The sequence below is a fragment of the Choloepus didactylus genome, chromosome 6, assembly GCF_015220235.1.
Source record: "Choloepus didactylus isolate mChoDid1 chromosome 6, mChoDid1.pri, whole genome shotgun sequence".
Lineage (NCBI taxonomy): Eukaryota > Metazoa > Chordata > Mammalia > Pilosa > Megalonychidae > Choloepus > Choloepus didactylus.
Genome location: NC_051312.1, coordinates 12,447,556 through 12,463,653, shown reverse-complemented (window position 1 = coordinate 12,463,653; position 16,098 = coordinate 12,447,556). Strand labels below are relative to the sequence as shown.

The 16,098-nt window shown below is 60.2% G+C and overlaps 3 protein-coding genes across 5 annotated transcripts; 1 reads left to right on the top strand and 2 right to left on the bottom strand.

Moving 5' to 3' along the window:
* Window positions 1-4: 4 nt before the first annotated feature.
* Window positions 5-9,187, bottom strand: EML3 (EMAP like 3). The gene is given in 26 exon segments (XM_037838204.1): window positions 5-356; window positions 444-574; window positions 841-939; window positions 1,365-1,452; window positions 1,579-1,676; window positions 1,748-1,836; window positions 2,309-2,376; window positions 2,829-2,960; window positions 3,047-3,172; window positions 3,264-3,415; window positions 3,843-3,984; window positions 4,150-4,305; window positions 4,681-4,776; window positions 5,016-5,126; window positions 5,232-5,272; window positions 5,275-5,300; window positions 5,492-5,598; window positions 5,601-5,626; window positions 5,629-5,663; window positions 5,895-5,986; window positions 5,989-6,020; window positions 6,195-6,262; window positions 7,337-7,447; window positions 7,540-7,797; window positions 7,879-8,050; window positions 8,829-9,187. Coding segments are annotated over 26 exon segments (2,682 nt in total). The 5' UTR covers window positions 8,851-9,187; the 3' UTR covers window positions 5-152.
* Window positions 9,188-9,223: 36 nt separating this feature from the next.
* Window positions 9,224-11,431, top strand: ROM1 (retinal outer segment membrane protein 1). Its single transcript, XM_037838211.1, has 4 exons — window positions 9,224-9,403; window positions 9,685-10,283; window positions 10,615-10,861; window positions 10,954-11,431. Exons 2-4 carry the CDS (start codon window positions 9,694-9,696, stop codon window positions 11,170-11,172), a joined length of 1,056 nt encoding a protein of 351 aa, XP_037694139.1. The 5' UTR covers window positions 9,224-9,403; window positions 9,685-9,693; the 3' UTR covers window positions 11,173-11,431.
* Window positions 11,432-11,600: 169 nt separating this feature from the next.
* Window positions 11,601-15,975, bottom strand: B3GAT3 (beta-1,3-glucuronyltransferase 3). Of its 3 annotated transcripts, XM_037838208.1 has the most exons (6): window positions 15,769-15,975; window positions 14,510-14,684; window positions 13,021-13,381; window positions 12,529-12,819; window positions 12,288-12,378; window positions 11,601-12,135 (listed from the first exon to the last, which is right to left on the bottom strand). In XM_037838208.1, exons 1-6 carry the CDS (start codon window positions 15,854-15,856, stop codon window positions 12,044-12,046), a joined length of 1,098 nt encoding a protein of 365 aa, XP_037694136.1. In that variant the 5' UTR covers window positions 15,857-15,975; the 3' UTR covers window positions 11,601-12,043. The 3 variants fall into 3 exon arrangements, with proteins under 3 accessions (XP_037694136.1, XP_037694138.1, XP_037694137.1); XM_037838210.1 differs by lacking the exon at window positions 12,288-12,378 and having other exon boundaries at window positions 12,515-12,819; window positions 15,769-15,972; XM_037838209.1 differs by lacking the exon at window positions 12,288-12,378 and having other exon boundaries at window positions 15,769-15,963.
* Window positions 15,976-16,098: the final 123 nt, after the last annotated feature.

The window sequence follows — 16,098 nt, the reverse complement described above, 5'->3', positions numbered from 1 at the left end:
CTCTACAGTGTGTGCAGGGGTGTCGTTCGCCCCTTCCAGGAAAATGCGCGATCGGGAATGTCTCGAAGTCAAGGGAAGGGTCGGCCCCTGGTCCTGGGGGATCCGGGTGAGGCGGGCACGCCGAAGGGCCGGTCGGTCCAGTCCGGCGGCCATCAGACGTCGAGGGATGAGGCCGGGGACAGGGAGGGGGTTCGAGAGGGCGTGGTGGCCGCCGGCCCCGCGCCCCCAGCGCCCAGCACGCGCCACTGGAAGATGCTGGCGTCCTTGCCGCCCAGCGAGACGAGGTGCGAGTCGTCGTGCGTGAACCGGACGCTGGTCACGTGGCTGCCGTGGCCCCCGTACACGCGGCTCGGCGCCTGGGCAGGAGGAGGCGGAGTTGCAGCGACCGCAGAGACGCCCCCGGGCCCCGCCCGCCGGGCCCCCGCGGCCCCTAGGGGCCTCACCTTGGCGCGCGCGCAGGGGTACTGGAAGAGATGCACTTTGCAGAAGTCGTCGGCCACGGCCACCACGCGCTCGTTGTGGGAGCGGCACAGGGAATTGATGTCGGTCCCGTCAGAGCCGTCGGGCCACACGCCTAGCACAGCGTCTGGCCTCAGCCCGGCCTCTTCCCCTCTGCCACCCACGCCCAGCGCAGAGCTTTGTCGTTTCCGGCCGCTGCGGCCACCCACCGGCCACGTTCCAGGCAATCCTGCGCGGTCCCCAGGGCCATAGGGGCCTCCTGGGCTGGCTCTGCCGGTTTCTTGACGCCCACCCCTAAACACGCCCAGCATTCCAAGCCCAGGGTGGGCTCCACCTTGTCCCACAGAGTCCTCGAACCCCCCACCCCGCGCGCCTGTTCACCATAGACGTGGAAGCCCAGCACGCAGGTGTAGGTGGCCCACTCGCGGTCTCGGCTCTCATAGCGGTTCCGCAGCAGCTTGCAACCTCCAGCCACGTCCCCTGGGGAGAGGGAGCCCACCAGCCCAGATCTCTCCCTGCGCTCAGCCCAGAAGTCAAGTCAGGAAGATGCCCAGGGAAGGCCAGGTTTGTAAAGACAAATCCACCTCTGTGTGCTTCCTGAGTTCCTGCTGAAGTTCTAACAGCTTCAGTCCCTCCACACCTGCCCTAATAAACCTTTCCAAAAGAATCTTTTCTTTGTGCATTTCCCTTCAAGTCCTTGGGAGAGGAAGACATGGTATGAAACTGGGAGGAGGAGGGGTCCCAAATCACGAGAAATTACTCCTGTGTTTATAACTACATCTCCACCTCCCTATTTAACAATCCCATCTGGAACTACCCCACATTCTCCTCCATCCCCTCCCCAACCAGAAAGCATCCCCCACAGAAACACCCACCCATTTACCCTCTCCCCTGCTGGCACTCACAGTAAAGAATCTCGTAGTCCCCAGAATTGGACATGATGAAGTTCCCATCCTTGGACCAGTCAAGGTGAGTGATGAAGCTGGAGTGGCCCTGGGAGCAAAGGTCAAGAGATAAAATGTAGCCACCATTTCCGCATCCCCCAAGCCCCCTTTTTCATCTGATGCCTGCGAGTTCACCTGCTGTGGCAGTGCCCCACCTCCACCCCAGCTTCCTCACCATACAACGGCCAAAGCGGCTGGACTTAGCACCATCACTGGAAACGCTATAGATGTAGATCATGTTGTCATGGGAACCGATGGCCAGGTACATCCCGTCTGCAAAGACAGTCACTCAGAGAGGAAGGGGCCAGGGACAGGTGTGGGTCTAGGGTAGGGGCAGCTCTCACCTGGGCTGTACCGGACCACTGAGAGCTGCTCGTTGCCATCAGTGATGTCAGACACGATCTCTCTGGTCTCCGTGTCCAAAACCAGCCACCTGGAAGGGAGGCAAAGGCAGGGGGAGGGAGGGGACAGTGAGAGACCCCCGGAAGGCCACCCTGGCAGGGTGGGACTGGCAATTCGGAGACCCTCCGAAATGCCCAGACAAATCATGCTGTAGACAGAGAGGTCATCACCGCATTCTTAGGCTGGGAAGGGAGAAGGGGCTGAGGCAGGTAAAGCTGAGGGGCTCCCAATGCTGTCTCAGAAAGAAGTCAGGAACTACAGACCAGAGGCTGGACTACAGGGGTCTAGAAGCCTATCACTTCCCCTTTCCATCTCCACTGTTTCACTCTCCTGGGCTGCAACCTTCTCCCACCCCGAGGCTTGGGAGCCAGGGAGGCCAGACTGTGGGAAGGACTGCGGAGTGGAAGGCGCCATTGGGGTGGCCACTCTCCACTCCCCCATTTCCAGGAACCCTCCCCATACCTCCCTGCTCTCCCCTCCCAGGAGTCCTGGCTCCCTCTCACCTCCCCGTGTTCAGTCCTACGGCCACCACTGCCCCACTGGGGTGGAAGTCAGCACAGAGACCCGTCTCCTGGGAGGGGGAAGAAGGCAAATTCAAGAAGCTGCCTTTCTAGCGAGGGAACCAGGAGGGACACCCTGTCTTCTTGATAATGTCACAGCTTCCTCCTCCCATGAAGGAGACGGGGAGGAGAGGGACAGCAGACCTGGGGCGAAGGCAGGGGTGATATTGAAAATATTTAATAATCAGAACTGAGGTTCCCAACTGGGCCAGAGATTAACCTTTTAGTTGCTGGACCAAGGGGAGATCTGAGGGGAGTCGGAAAGGCCAGTGGCTGGAGGGTACTGGAGGCAATGGCTTTTACCAACCAGTAAAGAATAATTCACATTTTAATAGCCCCACACCTAGCAGTACAAACTGGCTGCCTCGAGGGAGCAGAAGGAAAGGGGATCCTGGGGAAGGAGTGGCAGCCGCCAGGAGTCATGGTGTGTGGTACAGGGGACCCAGGGACCCGGGGATCCAACCTTGAGGTCGATGCTCCAGGCCAGTGCGTGGCCCTCCCCATCCCACAGGCACAGCTGCCGGTCGTGGCCACAGGTGAGGAAGCGGTTCTGGGAGGGATGTGTGCAGAGCCCCCAGAGCTCATCTGTGTGGCCCTGCAGCAAGGCATGGACTGTCACCTCGGCCCCCACAACAGCTCTTCTTCCCCCCCCCTCCTCCAAGCCCTTGTCCCGTCCCCAACCTGGATGACAGGGGAGAAGCCCTGGGCCAGATCCCCCCTCAACAACGCGTTCTTCGTCGTTCCCACCAGCAGCTCCGAGCCAGGCCCCTCAGCGATGGCCCGCACGGCCCCAAAGTCTTCAGGAATCTGCGGAGGCAGTTGCAGAAAGTCAGGGACCTGGGTTGGCCATCCCTCTCCCTCTGCCCCCTCCCTTGCTTGACCTCAGCCCAGCCCTCACCTCGGCCTCCTGGAGAGCCACCAACCCGGGCCCCCACTGTACCAGCCGGCGGTCCCGCCCGCCGCCACTCAGTACCGTCCCATCTCGCCGCAGACACAGAGCGAAGATGGAGCCCTCGTGTGCGTGGGCCTGGGCCACAATCCCGTAGGTCTCTGTTGGCAAAGCCTAAGATGGGTCATGCTCTCGGGGTGCAGGGGAGTGGGGAGCAGGGGCAGCCTAGGCCATCCCAACAGCAGGTCGTAACTCCCAGCTGTCGAGCGTCAACTAAACATCTGTGATTCTCCTGACAGCCAATGCAGCAATTACTCTACCCACTTTATAGACAGGGCAACTGGGGCTCAGACAAGTGAGGGAACTTCCTAAAGACCAGGCAGAACTGGGATTTGAACCTAAGAACTTGCAGATGTCAAAGTCCCAGCACTTTCCCCCATCACCCTTCTAGCTCCCCCAGAGAGACCCCCACCAGGCCCCATGGCAGAACTATCAACTCTGAAGGTAAAAAGATGGGAAGCTCTCCCTCCTTGTTTGCACAGACCCTCTGGGGTACTGGCCTTCCCAGATGTGACCCCAACCACATACCTTTGGTCCCGCCCCTGCCTGGGGCCTTGGAATCTGAGAGGCTCCGCCCCCAGGTGAGAATGTTCCCCTCTGAGTCCCCAGTGAGAATGTCTCCATCGGGGAGGAACACAAAGCAAGGGATAAACTTGGGTTTCTTGTATTTCTAAAGGGGTGGGGGAGCAGAGAGCAGAGGTCAAAGGGAAGGGCAAAGGCTAAAAGTCACAGGACAGGTAGGGGTTAGGTAGCATCAGGGTCTGGAGTACTCAGACCAACACTCCCATCTCCACTCTGCCCCCCCCACCACCACCTTTCACCACCCACGCCTCACCCCAAAGACGCCCTGTTTCCGGGTGAGGGTCCCGTTTCCAGAAACCCCTGCTCCACCACTCCAGTTCCAGAAGTGCACGTGAGATTTCCCGCTGGTGACGATGCAGCTGCTGTCACGAGGGCTGAAGCCGACGGCCAAGACTGAGTCATTTGTGCTCTGAAGGGAAGACGCTAGATTCAGCCACCCTGAGTCCTGAGCACCCTCATCCCACCACCTGACCCCCTTCAATTTGCCTCCTGCCAGAAGGCCTGCAGAGACCCCAAGACAGCCCTTCCTTCAAGACCCTGGTCCCCTAAGAGCACTCTTCCCAGCCACCGTAACACCCAATGCATATCTCTCATGAGGACAGAACATGTACGGTCCCCATTTCACAGATAAAGAAACCAAGGCTCAGAGAGCCTAGGGAGGCTTGCCCTGGGTGAACCAGCCAGATCCAGAGTAAAAGTGTCATTGGGAAGTCTGGAAGTCTGGAGCTTTCTGCACTACACCTCTCCCACCTCCCCATCCCTCCTGGCCAACCAGGTTCATCACCTTGATCTCAGCCAGCTTTACGCCCCGGCTACAGTCCCACACCGACAGCATGTGCTCATTGGAATCATCCACCACGCAAAGAAAAGCACCTTGATCCTGAGGACAGGGAGACACAGTGGAAGGGCTGGGATGAGGTCGGGGGGCTTCATGGTCACCGGGCAGGGGACACCATCACAGGTGGAGAAGGCAGGAGAAGCTGATACGCATCCTTTCTCAGGAGAACCGGCTTGGCAGGGTTCAGGGAGGTCAGAACTTCCCAGATTTCCTGGTGGAACATGAGTGTGGGGTTCCAGGGCAAGGAAGATGAGGGTCTCTGGGCTCTGGGGCCAGCTCACCACAAATGAAAAGGCCAGGGCCCCCACGCCCCGCTCGAAGGCCCCCAGTCCAATCTCCTGCAGCTTCAGCAGCGTCTCGGAGTCCCAGACGTGGACCACAGGCTGCAGGGGCTGGTGGAGGAGAAGGGGTCAGGGGCATGAAGGGCAGACCCTGGGAGAGCGCAGTGGGGCTGGCGTTTTGCCCTTTCTGCCTGGTGTTTGACTCTGCTGCCTTACCTTTCCATCCTTATCCACTCCCGCTGTCTGTCCAGAGGCACACGGACACCATCAGGGTGAACGGCAAGGCTAAGTGAGGGGAGGCACGCTAGGGAAGGGGTTCTCCCCACGCCACCCAAGGCACCTTCTCCAGGCTCACAGAGCAGTAGAGGCAACTGTTTTTCCTCAGCTCCCTACCCCGCCCCCAGACCCTCTTCCTGCCAAACCCACCACCCCCCAGACCTGCAGCTGCCCACTCTCCGGGGCCCCAGGACCCTCACCATCGAACGCAGTCCGTGTGCCCCCGGTAATGTCTCTGGCTGCCACCTCCGGGGCCCCCCGGGCCTCCCCGGCCAGTACACAGCACCACCACGCAGGGCAATAAGTAGAGACCACCTCCCCAGAGCGCAGCACAACAGATTAGAGCGGGAGTCACGACCCCTGTACCCATAACTGGGGTGGGGGGTCACTGTCAAGGAAAGGGTCAGATCAAGGGCAGGAGGAAGCAGAGGGGAGAAGACCAGAGCTTGCTGGCTGACAGCACCTTGGCAGGATGGGAGGAGAGGACTCAGAGGGCTCCCTGTCCCTGTAGACCCAGGAGGAAATTGTAAAGTAATTGGGGGGGGGGGGCAGTCCACAAGGCGGGAAAAGATGGTTCCCGTGGGACCGGAGGGGGCAGGATACACCCAGTCAAGGTTGAGGGTTTCTGGGGGTGGGCCACTCGGCAGCTCCTCAAGGCTGCGGATGCCAGACGGGATGTACATGGTAATGGGGGCGGGCCGCGAAGAAACATCTTCACTGAGATGCCTTCTACAGAGAAAAAGGAGGGAGGTCAACCATCAACCCTGCAGCCTGCCTTCCAGGAAAGCCAGAAGCAGAGTGCCACCCGCCGTATACTTCACAGGTCCCCCAAAAATAGCTCCTGGGGCTGCAGCCCAAACCCGGTCTCCATCACCCCGAGTTCCTCTAGTTCCTCTTACATACCCAAATTGTAATTGCTCCTCCGAGATCCAGGGCCCCCAGGGCTGGAGAGGGGGTCTTTCCCCCAGCGGCTGTTGGGAAGAGGGAAGAGCAGAGGAATCGGGGTCAGGTTCCAGGAGCTGAGGGGGAAGGGGCAGGACACAAGAAAGCAGATGACTCCAGAGACCACTGACTACCACCTCTACAGCCTTTTAGTTCACACGAGCGGTGAGGGCCCTAGAGGCAGGTGTGGACCTTCAGCTCTAAGAGATGAGATGACAGAGGCAGAAGGGGCTGAGCGCACGGCACAATGCCACAAAGCTTTAAGAGGTTGTGCGAGGTGCCAGGGAGCCCCTCTGACTTTCAGCTGAGAGCTCTTTCCTCCAAACCACAAGGTGTTTGGCTTATCAACCACCTCCCTCTCCTTTCCCCATCTGTAAAATGGGACCAAGGGGAAAGCAGAATATAAACCGGCCCTGCCTTTCAGGGATCTGGGAGTAAGCCACAAAGTCCTTAGCTCTCAAGAGGATAGAGACAGATGATTTCCAGGAATTACTATCATTAGAGGATAATAAAGTGATCCTTTCTTTTCAGAGAATACTGGAGAAGCCATGGAGAGGACTAGAATGAAATCTCCGGTGTCCTGGGGCCTGGACAGCTCTGACACAACCATGTACAGGCTCTAGGACTTCCCCTCACCCTCTAGAAGTAAAACTGAGTAGATTTGAAGAGCGGAAGGTCCAAAGACAGCCATACACAAAAATCATGGGAGCTTTTGGAAAGGCCTCTTGGAATCTTGGAAGGTGTGTTGTGATATGACAGAAAGGGCAGGGGAGCTGGAGTCAGGAAGAGCTGGGTTGGAATCCTGGCTCTAGCTGTGTGACCCCAGGCACATGACTTACCCTCTCTGAGCCTGCTTCCTCACCTGGGCAATGGACAGCATGAGACCACCTACCCCCCAAGGATGTCGTGGGGACTGAATGAGATGGAAGAAGTCGAGTGTTTAGCCCAGAGCCAGGTACACAGCAGGTGCCCCCATGAGTGCTTGTTCCCTTCTCCTGTTGGGCAATGAGGTCCCCCCACCCCGCCCAGGAAGTGAGGTGAGGGATGTGGAAAGTCAAGAGCCTGTGCTGGGGGTGGGGCAGGTTGGGGGGAGCCTTGCCCACCTCTCTGTGCTCCCTGACCGCAATAACAAGTGGCTGAGGAAGCCGCCTTCCTGGAAAGCTTCTGCCGGGGGTCGCTCCGAGGGGGATGAGGAGGAAGAATTTCTCCGGGGCCTGGTGGGGCACAGAGAGGAGGGGAAGGTCGTTCCTCCTACTGTGCTCCCCAAGCCTCTCCCTCCTCCCTGCCTCTGCCCTGGGACGCCTACGTGTCGGCACACTGTAGGGGCTGCACGGGCCTGATGACCCCCGGGGTGCCGGGGGAGCCGGCGCCACTGCTGCTGCTGCCTCCTCCTTCACACAGGGTCCCCCCAGGCTCCTCACTGCCCCCCTGAGGGGCTGTGGGCCCGTTGCTCAGGCCAGGGAGTCGGGGGGCTGGCTCCGTCTCCACCTCTGTCTCCGTCTGGGTGCCTCGGCTCACCAAGGAGGGGCTGCCTGTGGATGGCAGGCCCAGGGGCGCTGCTGGGCTGCCAGGGAGACAAAGAATCAACCTGCAGCCCCCAAAGGCCCCAGGAATGAGGAGGAAGGGGCTGTGATGACATGCATACCTGTCGCTTGTGGGAGCTGGTGTTCCAGGGCTGGGCAAGGGGGTAGGGGGTCCCTGCAGCCGCAGCAGGCGAAGGGCTTCTGCCAGGGCCGCCTTCACCAGCTCCATCTCCTCCTCCTGCACCCGGAGCCGCTGGCTCAAGGACTGCAGGGCCTCCTGAGCAGGGTCCTCACCTGAAAAAAGGGCAAGAGGCACTCAGAATGTGCCGATCACCTGGAGAGAGGGTGCAGGAGCTTCTGGTCCCCCACAGGTAGGCACGTGTCCAATAGGACTGTCCCCTGCAAACAGGCCCTGGCTTGAAGGCACACCCAAAGAGGAGGAGACCTCGTGGAGGATCAAGGGCCTCCGTTTGGCAGGACAGGCCAGGAACCTGGCAAACTTCCCTTCCTGCTGCCGTCTCAGCCTTGGTTAAGACAGGGAGTACCATGGAGTACCAGGGGGAAAATATGGAGAACTGCCAAGGATCGTGGGAGCCCCTGGGAGGCAGAACTAGTGAGGGAGGACAGGGCCCACGGCAGAGCACGCCGGGCCAGAAGAGGGACCAAGAGTCAAGTCAGACTGCGGGAGCCAGGTTACCAGAAGAGATCCTGAGTGACAGGAGAGAGAAAGTGGGGAGCGGAGGCAGGGGAGGCCCCAAGGCAATAGCGGGGCTCCAGAGAAGTAAAAAGACCTGAAATCGTAGGACAGGCCCAGGTTATAGGGGGGGCAGAGGAACACCGAGGGGCTCAGAGTAACGTGGACGGTAGAGTGACGTTAAGTCCGAAATGACAAGAGGGCCCAAGTAGCTAGGGAGAGGGGCGGGAGGAGCGGCGGAGAATGCTCAGAGCCCCCGGGGCGGAGGAGCACGCGGGGACGCCCCCGCTCCGCCGTCGGGCACTGGCAGCGTCCGACGGCCGGGCGCGCTGGGCGCTGCGGGAGGGGGGCACGCCGCCCGCCCCGCCCCGTACTCACCGGGCCCCGCGGCCCCGTCCATCCGGCCCCCGGGTTGCTCCGAGCGGCGGCGGCGGAGGAGGCGTCTAAAACGCGGGGGCCGGGGAGACGGGAGAGGGAAGCACGCCGGGGCGCGCGCGCAGGGGTGTCGTGCCGCCCCCCGGGGGCGCTGTCGGGCACGGGGGAACGGGCCCGGAGGGGGGCGCTGTGGGGCAGGGGCCGCAGTCTCCAGGGCCCGCGGGGGCCTCCGGCTCTCCCGGGGCCGCTTTCGGCTCTCGGGGGTGGGGTGGCGGGGCCGTCCGGGGCCCCAGAGCCGCAGCACAAACAGGGCGCCGGACGCAGGGCCGCCAGGAAGCGCGGGAGGGGGGGGCGGGCCCGAGGGGGGGGCCGGGCCGCCTGGTAACCCCTCCCTGTCCGGGCCTCGAGGCGCAGCACGGGGGCGGGGCCAACCCGCTGACCTCCTTACCCCCTCCCGGCCTCCGCGCTCCAGGCCCTTCCGGGGTCCCCACCCCCGGACTCCCAGGGGACCCGTGGAGGAGCGTGGGCCCTGAGATCTGCGCGCCCCATCCAGCCCTGAGCCCCTCGGGACTGAGCAGGCCAGCACCCCCACTTCCGCGAGGGCAGGGGCGGGGTCACGAAATGGGTTCTCTGCCCGGGGGCGGGGCCTTTTCCTAAGGGGAAAGGCCAAGGCACCCCGGATTGAGGCGGGCAGGGGACAGGGCGGCGGGTTATTAAGGCTGGGATGGGAGGACGGACACGCAGGGTATTGGGGTCAGGGTGGCATTAGCCCAGCTCAAGCCGAGCAGGGCTGACTCAGCGTCCTGCCCCGCCGCGCGGGCCCCCGCCGTCGCCAACAACTCTGCACTCCTTTGCGCAGAGATGGGAGATGGAGCCGGTGTTGCCCCTGGTGCTGCCCCTCCGGCTCCGAATCCGTCTGGCGCAGGGGCTCTGGCTTGTCTCCTGGCTGCTGGCGCTGGCCAGCGGCCTCACCCTCCTCTGTAGCGGGCACCTTCTGGTCCAGCTGTGGCACCTCGGCACCTTCCTGGCTCCTTCCTGCCCGTTCTCTGCCCTGCCCAAGGTTGCCCTGGCGGCGGGCACACTGGCCCTGGGCACAGGACTGGTGGGTGCCGGAGCCAGCCGAGCTAGCCTGGATGCAGCTCGATACCCTCCCTGGCGAGCAGTCCTGGGCCCCCTGCTGGTGGCCGGCACAGCGGGCGGCGGGGGCCTCCTGGTCCTCGCCCTGGGGCTAGCCCTGGGTTTGCCTGGGAGTCTGGCCGCAGGGCTGGAGGAGGGTCTGGGGGCTGCCTTGGCTCACTACAAGGACACAGAGGTGCCAGGGCACTGTCATGCCAAGCGGCTGATGGACGAGCTGCAGCTGAGGCACCACTGCTGCGGGCGCCATGGCTACAAGGATTGGTTTGGGGTCCAGTGGGTCAGCAGCCGCTACCTGGACCCCAGTGACCAAGATGTGGTTGAGTGAGTGATTTGCTTCTTCCTCTTCCCCTCCTCCCCAGCTGGACTCTCTCTTGCAGCCCTGAAACCTCACCTGGCAATAAATAGAGAATAGTGGTTGAGTGTGGATTACAGCTTTGCCGTTTATTAGCTGTGTGACCCAGGGCATGTTACCAGACCTCTCTGGGCCCATTTCCTCATCTGTGATATGGGTGGTGGTGAAGAGAAATGAATTGTGCATGCCTGACACATAGTAGTCAGTGAGTGCTTTACTATCGTTTTTCCCTTTTCCTCGCTTCTGGGTCCCTAAGCCTCTACCCCAGCTTCCTAACTCCCTGCCTCTCTCCCTTTGCAGCCAGATCCAAAGTAATGTGGAAGGCCTCTACCTGACTGATGGGGTCCCCTTCTCCTGCTGCAACCCGCACTCACCCCGGCCTTGCCTGCAAAGCCGGCTCTCAGACCCCCATGCCCACCCCCTCTTTGATCCCCGACAGCCCAACCTAAACCTCTGGGCCCAAGGGTGCCATGGGGTGCTGCTGGGGCACCTGCAGGGCTTGGCAAGCATGCTGGGCAGCATGTTGGCTGTCACCTTCCCGCTGCAGGTGAGTCGGCAAAGCGTCTGTGGCCTCACTCCCTCTGAGACCCCTGAAACCACTGATCCTCTGTGACCTCTGTCCCTTTGCTTTCTCCACAGGCTCTGGTGCTCGTGGGCCTGCGGTACCTGCAGACAGCACTGGAGGCGGTTGGAGGGGTCATCGATGAGGAGGGTGAGACCCAGGGCTATCTTTTTCCTGGTGGACTGAAAGACATGTTGAGAACAGCATGGCTGCAGGGAGGGGCTGCCCACAGGCCAGCCCCTGAGGAGGTCCCCCAAGAAGAGGCACCTCCCAAGGAGGGTCTTCCTGAGGCCTAGTGGCCTGGAGCTTGGGGCAGGGATGGGGGCAAGTCTGAAAACCTCACAAACTCTTACCAAGGCTCCAGGTGGGGGGCCCTGGGGTTAGAGTGGGGAAAGAGTAGTCAGCAAGCTGGACTGGGGAGAGGGAGAAAACCAGGTGTCCTAGTACTCGGCTCCTGAAGCCAGAATGAGCAGGGAACAGGAAAAAAAAAACCAGGGTGATGGGGAAAGTGACATGGAAAGGACTGGAAACTGCTTCTGTACAGACTCAATAAAGCTTTTGGACTAAAGCCACTGCTCCTTCTCTTTAAGGGGCTGGGGGGGCCCCCAAGAGACTTGATTTCCCTCTGATGGAGAAATTAGGACTCCAAGGTTTTGACCCTGGCTGGGCCTGTGCAGCAACACATGTGCGTAAGGGTAAGAAAGCAAGAAGCAGACATGCTAAGTGAAGGAAAACAGAGGCCCCTCCAGATTGAGAGTCTTTATTCTGGAGGCAAGGGTTGGTTGGGGGGGGTCAGCATGCTTAGGTGGGGAGGGTCCAGCCCAGCTCCTCCAGCCCCCCAGTGCATGCCCAGCCCCAATAAGTTACCCAGTTACTCAGCCGCCCTCCCTCTTAAGCCCATCTGTCCTGCTGCTCCATCCCAGGCTGGGCTGACCTGGCTCAGTACAAGGGCTGCTTGTCCCCCAGCCTGTGGGCAGTGCCACATGGCAGGCTGGAAGAGGGGAGAGGCAGCTGGGCCACGCCTGAGGGTTGGAGGGGCAGAGGAGCCGCCCCTGGCTCGGAGGGGTCAGGACTTGGAAAACCACATCCTGGGCAGGCTGGGGGCCCAGTCCTGCAAGGTCTGTGCCCGAAAAGAGGTGGTAGCCAGGGTGGGGCCGCCATCACACTTCAATGGCAGGGTCGGAGCCCTGGCCCTGCCGCTGCAGCTGCTCTTCCTGCTTCATCTTGGGCTTTTCTGTCCGTGTATGCCACACCAGTACCTGTGCCGGGAGGGTTTCGGTTAGAGCTGGGTCCAGCTGTAGCTGCCCTTGGTGTAAAACAGATTCTCCACCCCACTCTACACATGCAGTGTTGGTGCAGAGCATGAAGGACAGGGAAGGGAAGGCTTCAGTGCCTCTAAAATAGGGCGTACCCCTTTGCCCACTCTGTGGCACGTGGGTTCCTAGGACTGTGGGAGACAGGGTGGCAGGAAACCATCTTCCTTCCCTGGCTCTCATCTTCCTCTTCAGTCAAGTAAGCAAAATTGAATCAGAAATCTCAAGGGTCCCTCCTTGTTTAAACACCTATCCCTGATCCTCCTCCCAGGGCCTCACTCCACTTCTCCCATCATCCGTCCATGCTGCCCATGTCTGTGCCCACCTCCATCCCCCTACCCGAGTACAGTTGGCAGCCCGTGGCTCCAGGTCCTTGGGATCCACAAGATGGCTCAGAAGACTGCTCTCCAGGTGGCCCCGGGGAGCCGTCGCATCAAACTGGGCATTGGGCTTAGCCAGAAGTAAGGGCAGGGCCACAGCGAACCCTGCCATATCCACGGGGAAGGGCCTGGTGGGCTCCCATGCCGTGTGGAAGCCCACCACCCGGCCATCCTGGACCCGGGGGCCCTCGAATCGCAGGCCGCCCACCAGGCCCACTGGCCACACTGAGACACCACGGGTCCAGCGCATCTAACAGAGGTCAGGAGAGAAGAAACAGAGAGGGGGTGGCCCAGGGGAAAAGCAGCAGCGAGAAGGACCACTTGGGTCACTCTGGCCCACTGCTCCCCTCCCCTCCCCCACCCCAGCAGCCTACAGCAACATCGGTATCCAAGGCAACAGCTGAAGTTGCCCCCACTTTTTTTTTATCCCCATCCCCATCCCAGTGCTCACCTCCTCAAAGAGCTCCCGGCTGTAGGTGTTGTCATCGTCAGCGAAGTACACGACTCCCTGGGTCCCTGGTGGGGGTGGATCCTTCTCCCCACCCATGGCACCCCCTCCACCCCGGAGCCAGTCCAGGGCCCTGTTCCTCTGCTCTACACCACGGGGCCGAACCCAGCCTGGCTCCCCCTCCCGAAGCCGCTGGGCCTTGGGGGTAAGGATGGCCAGGTGTGTGAAGCGGAGGCCGGAGGCAGCCAGTAGCCCCGAGACCAGCGGGGTGGGGGCCTCGGCGTCCTCTACCAGCAGCCAATGCAGCCGGGGCACCAGGTTCAGTGTCTGGGACAGCCGCACCAGCTCTGCCTTCTGCACCAGCCTGCAGGGGACGGGGGAATGCAGCAGGAGACAGGTAGACCCCACCCACCCACTCCAGCGGGGACGTATGGCTTCTCCTGGGGCTCTTCTGGCATCCCCCATGACCTGTCCCTGACCAGTCCTCAAATTTTCCATTTGTTGCCTGTCAACTTCACGCTGACACTCACCTGCCCTGTCCTCCCAGTCCATGTCCGTCACCCACCTCAACCCCAGGGCTCTGGCTGTGGGAGACTAAAAATTGAAGCTTTGGAATCAGACTGATCTGGGTTTGAATCCCAGCTTTGTAACTGATCAGGTGGAGACACCTTGGGAAAATGGCTCAAGCTCCCTGAGCCTCAGTTCTCCCAGCTATAAAATGGGAATAACAGTACATTATCACAATGTTGTTTAAAAGATTAAACAAGATAATGACTTTTTAAAACATCAGTAGGACCAGATTCTTTTCCTCCTGGGCTTGGGTTTCCAGATGGAAGAATTTATTTTCAAGGGGGCCCCTCGGCTCACTCTTCCCCTAGAGAGGGAACTGGGCGTGTCAGGCTGGGTTCTTTATCAGATCTGCCTGCCTGCCCGCCCAGGGCTGGTGGGAGTGGGGACTGTGGTGGTCTGGAGGCGGCCTGTACCAGATGGGCCAGTCATCTGATTCCAGGGAAGCGTGGAAGCAGGCCCTTATTGTTACAGATTCAAAACCACATTCCCCAGTAATAAAGCTACAATTTGAGTTTTCGTTGTTGTTGTTCGAAAAAGGTAACAAATAGAGGCACTTAGCATAGTGCCTGGTAGAGAGTAAACACACTGTAAGTATAATAAACTAGTGTTAATATTCCCAGACCTTGGGATTCTCAAACTTTCTTGCCAAGGACCCCGAAAGAGAGGGTAAACTCACACTAGCTCAAAATTTCTTTGGAATCTGACTGCTGTATCTTAAGGTTTAGCAGGAATTTTGCATTCTACTTCATAGAACGTCCACATCTATTTTAATAGAAAAACAACCATTTCCCCCACAAATCCTCGAATAAAGAAGTGCTTCATTTATCCTGGCATGCCCTAATTTGAGGATTATCCCCTGGTCCAGCGCCTCCCCAAATTCATCACCATCAACCCAATCTCTTGGGTGCACCAGAGCCCATACCTGGCGTAGGTGGGGGTGACAACATAGATAGTAGGCAGGGCCTCGGGTTCAGGGGGCTGGGCAGGGGCAGGGGGTGGGCGTCGGAGATCGGCTTGCAGCTGGGAAATCCTCAGATCCTTTTGCCGAAGCTGCTCTGCCGCTGCCCGCAGGGGAGGGAGGCAGTCACACGGCTGGCCTGGTCCCAAAGTGCAGCAATGGGGAAAAGGGATGGGGCAGAGAACCAGAGGATCTTCAGCATCCCAAAGGGGCATAACTTTCTCGTTTAACTTCTAGCCAATGAAGAAATCTCCTGACCACTTCTCTAAGAGCCTTTCTCACTTCGCACTGCCTCAATTAGCAGCCCCTCTCCATCTTCAATAAACTCCAGCTGTTACAATTTCCTTTTGGGCCTTGAGTTGATTATCTGCCTCCATTCTCTCCCTGCTGGTTCTAATTTTGCCTTCTGGAGCCATAAAGAACAAGTCAATCTCCTTAAATAGGGCAATCTCGCAAGTACCTGAAGATCACGCAGTGGCGCTGTCCCTAAATCTCTACATAAGCGGCAGCGCAGATTCAAGCTGTCCGCTTGGCTGTGCGACCAAAGACTCGTCATTAAGTTCATTCATTTCGTCATCGGATAAATATTTATTGAATGCTCCCACAGCAAGGCACTGCCTTAGATGCTGGGGATACAGCAGGGAACAAAAGCGACAGGGCCCCTGCCTTCACGCAACTTCCAGTTTAGCGGGAGGAGGCAGACACTAAGCAAGAAACAAATTAATAAAATCATTACAAATTGTGGTAAGGGCCAAGAAAGAAACAAATAGGATAGAGAACAAAAGGGAATCGAGAATACGAAGGGTTATTCTAGCTTTGGTGGTCAGGGAAGGCCTCTCTGAGGAGGTGACATTTAAGCTGGGGTCTGAAACTGAGAAAGAGGCAGCCGGGACGAGCCAGGAGAAAAGCCCTGCAGGCCGAGGAAACAGGTAAGGGCCTGAAGAAGCAAAGCGCGCGGGGTCTTCGAGAAACTGTCAGGAGGCCAGTCTGACACGAGAAGAGTGAAAGGTCTACGAAAGGGGGCTGGAGAAGCAGACGGCGGCAGGCGCATGGCGGGGCCTTGCAGGCTCTGGGAAGTTTGCCTTTCACCCGCGGCTGCAGAGGGTGGCTGCAGGGCCCCGCGGGTTGAATGGAGTCTGCGCGGGGGCTCATCCCCAGGGCGGGATGCACGGCAGCGGGAGCCCTCGGACCGGCCCGCCGCACCCCCGCCCCGCCCCGCTCACCGAGCTGCACCAGCGCGTAGAGGAGGCCGGCGATCGACACCAGAAAGTAGGCGAGAAACACGTTCTTCAGCTTCAGCTTCAGCTTCATGGCCGCGCCGCCGGCGGCGCGGGAGCAGGCAGGGTCCGGCGGGGGGCGCGGGGACTCCGCCCCTCGCCCGTAGGCCCCGCCCCTGCAGCGGCCCCGCCCCGCGCCCCGCCTTCCTCGCTCTGCCCTCGGAGGGCTCCCGGGGGCTGAGGCTGACAGCGCCCGCCCGGGCCCACTTCCGGTCAGCCTGCTCCCCCAACCAGAGTTTCCGGCTCCGCCGCCTGGTTCCGGGAACCACAGGGACG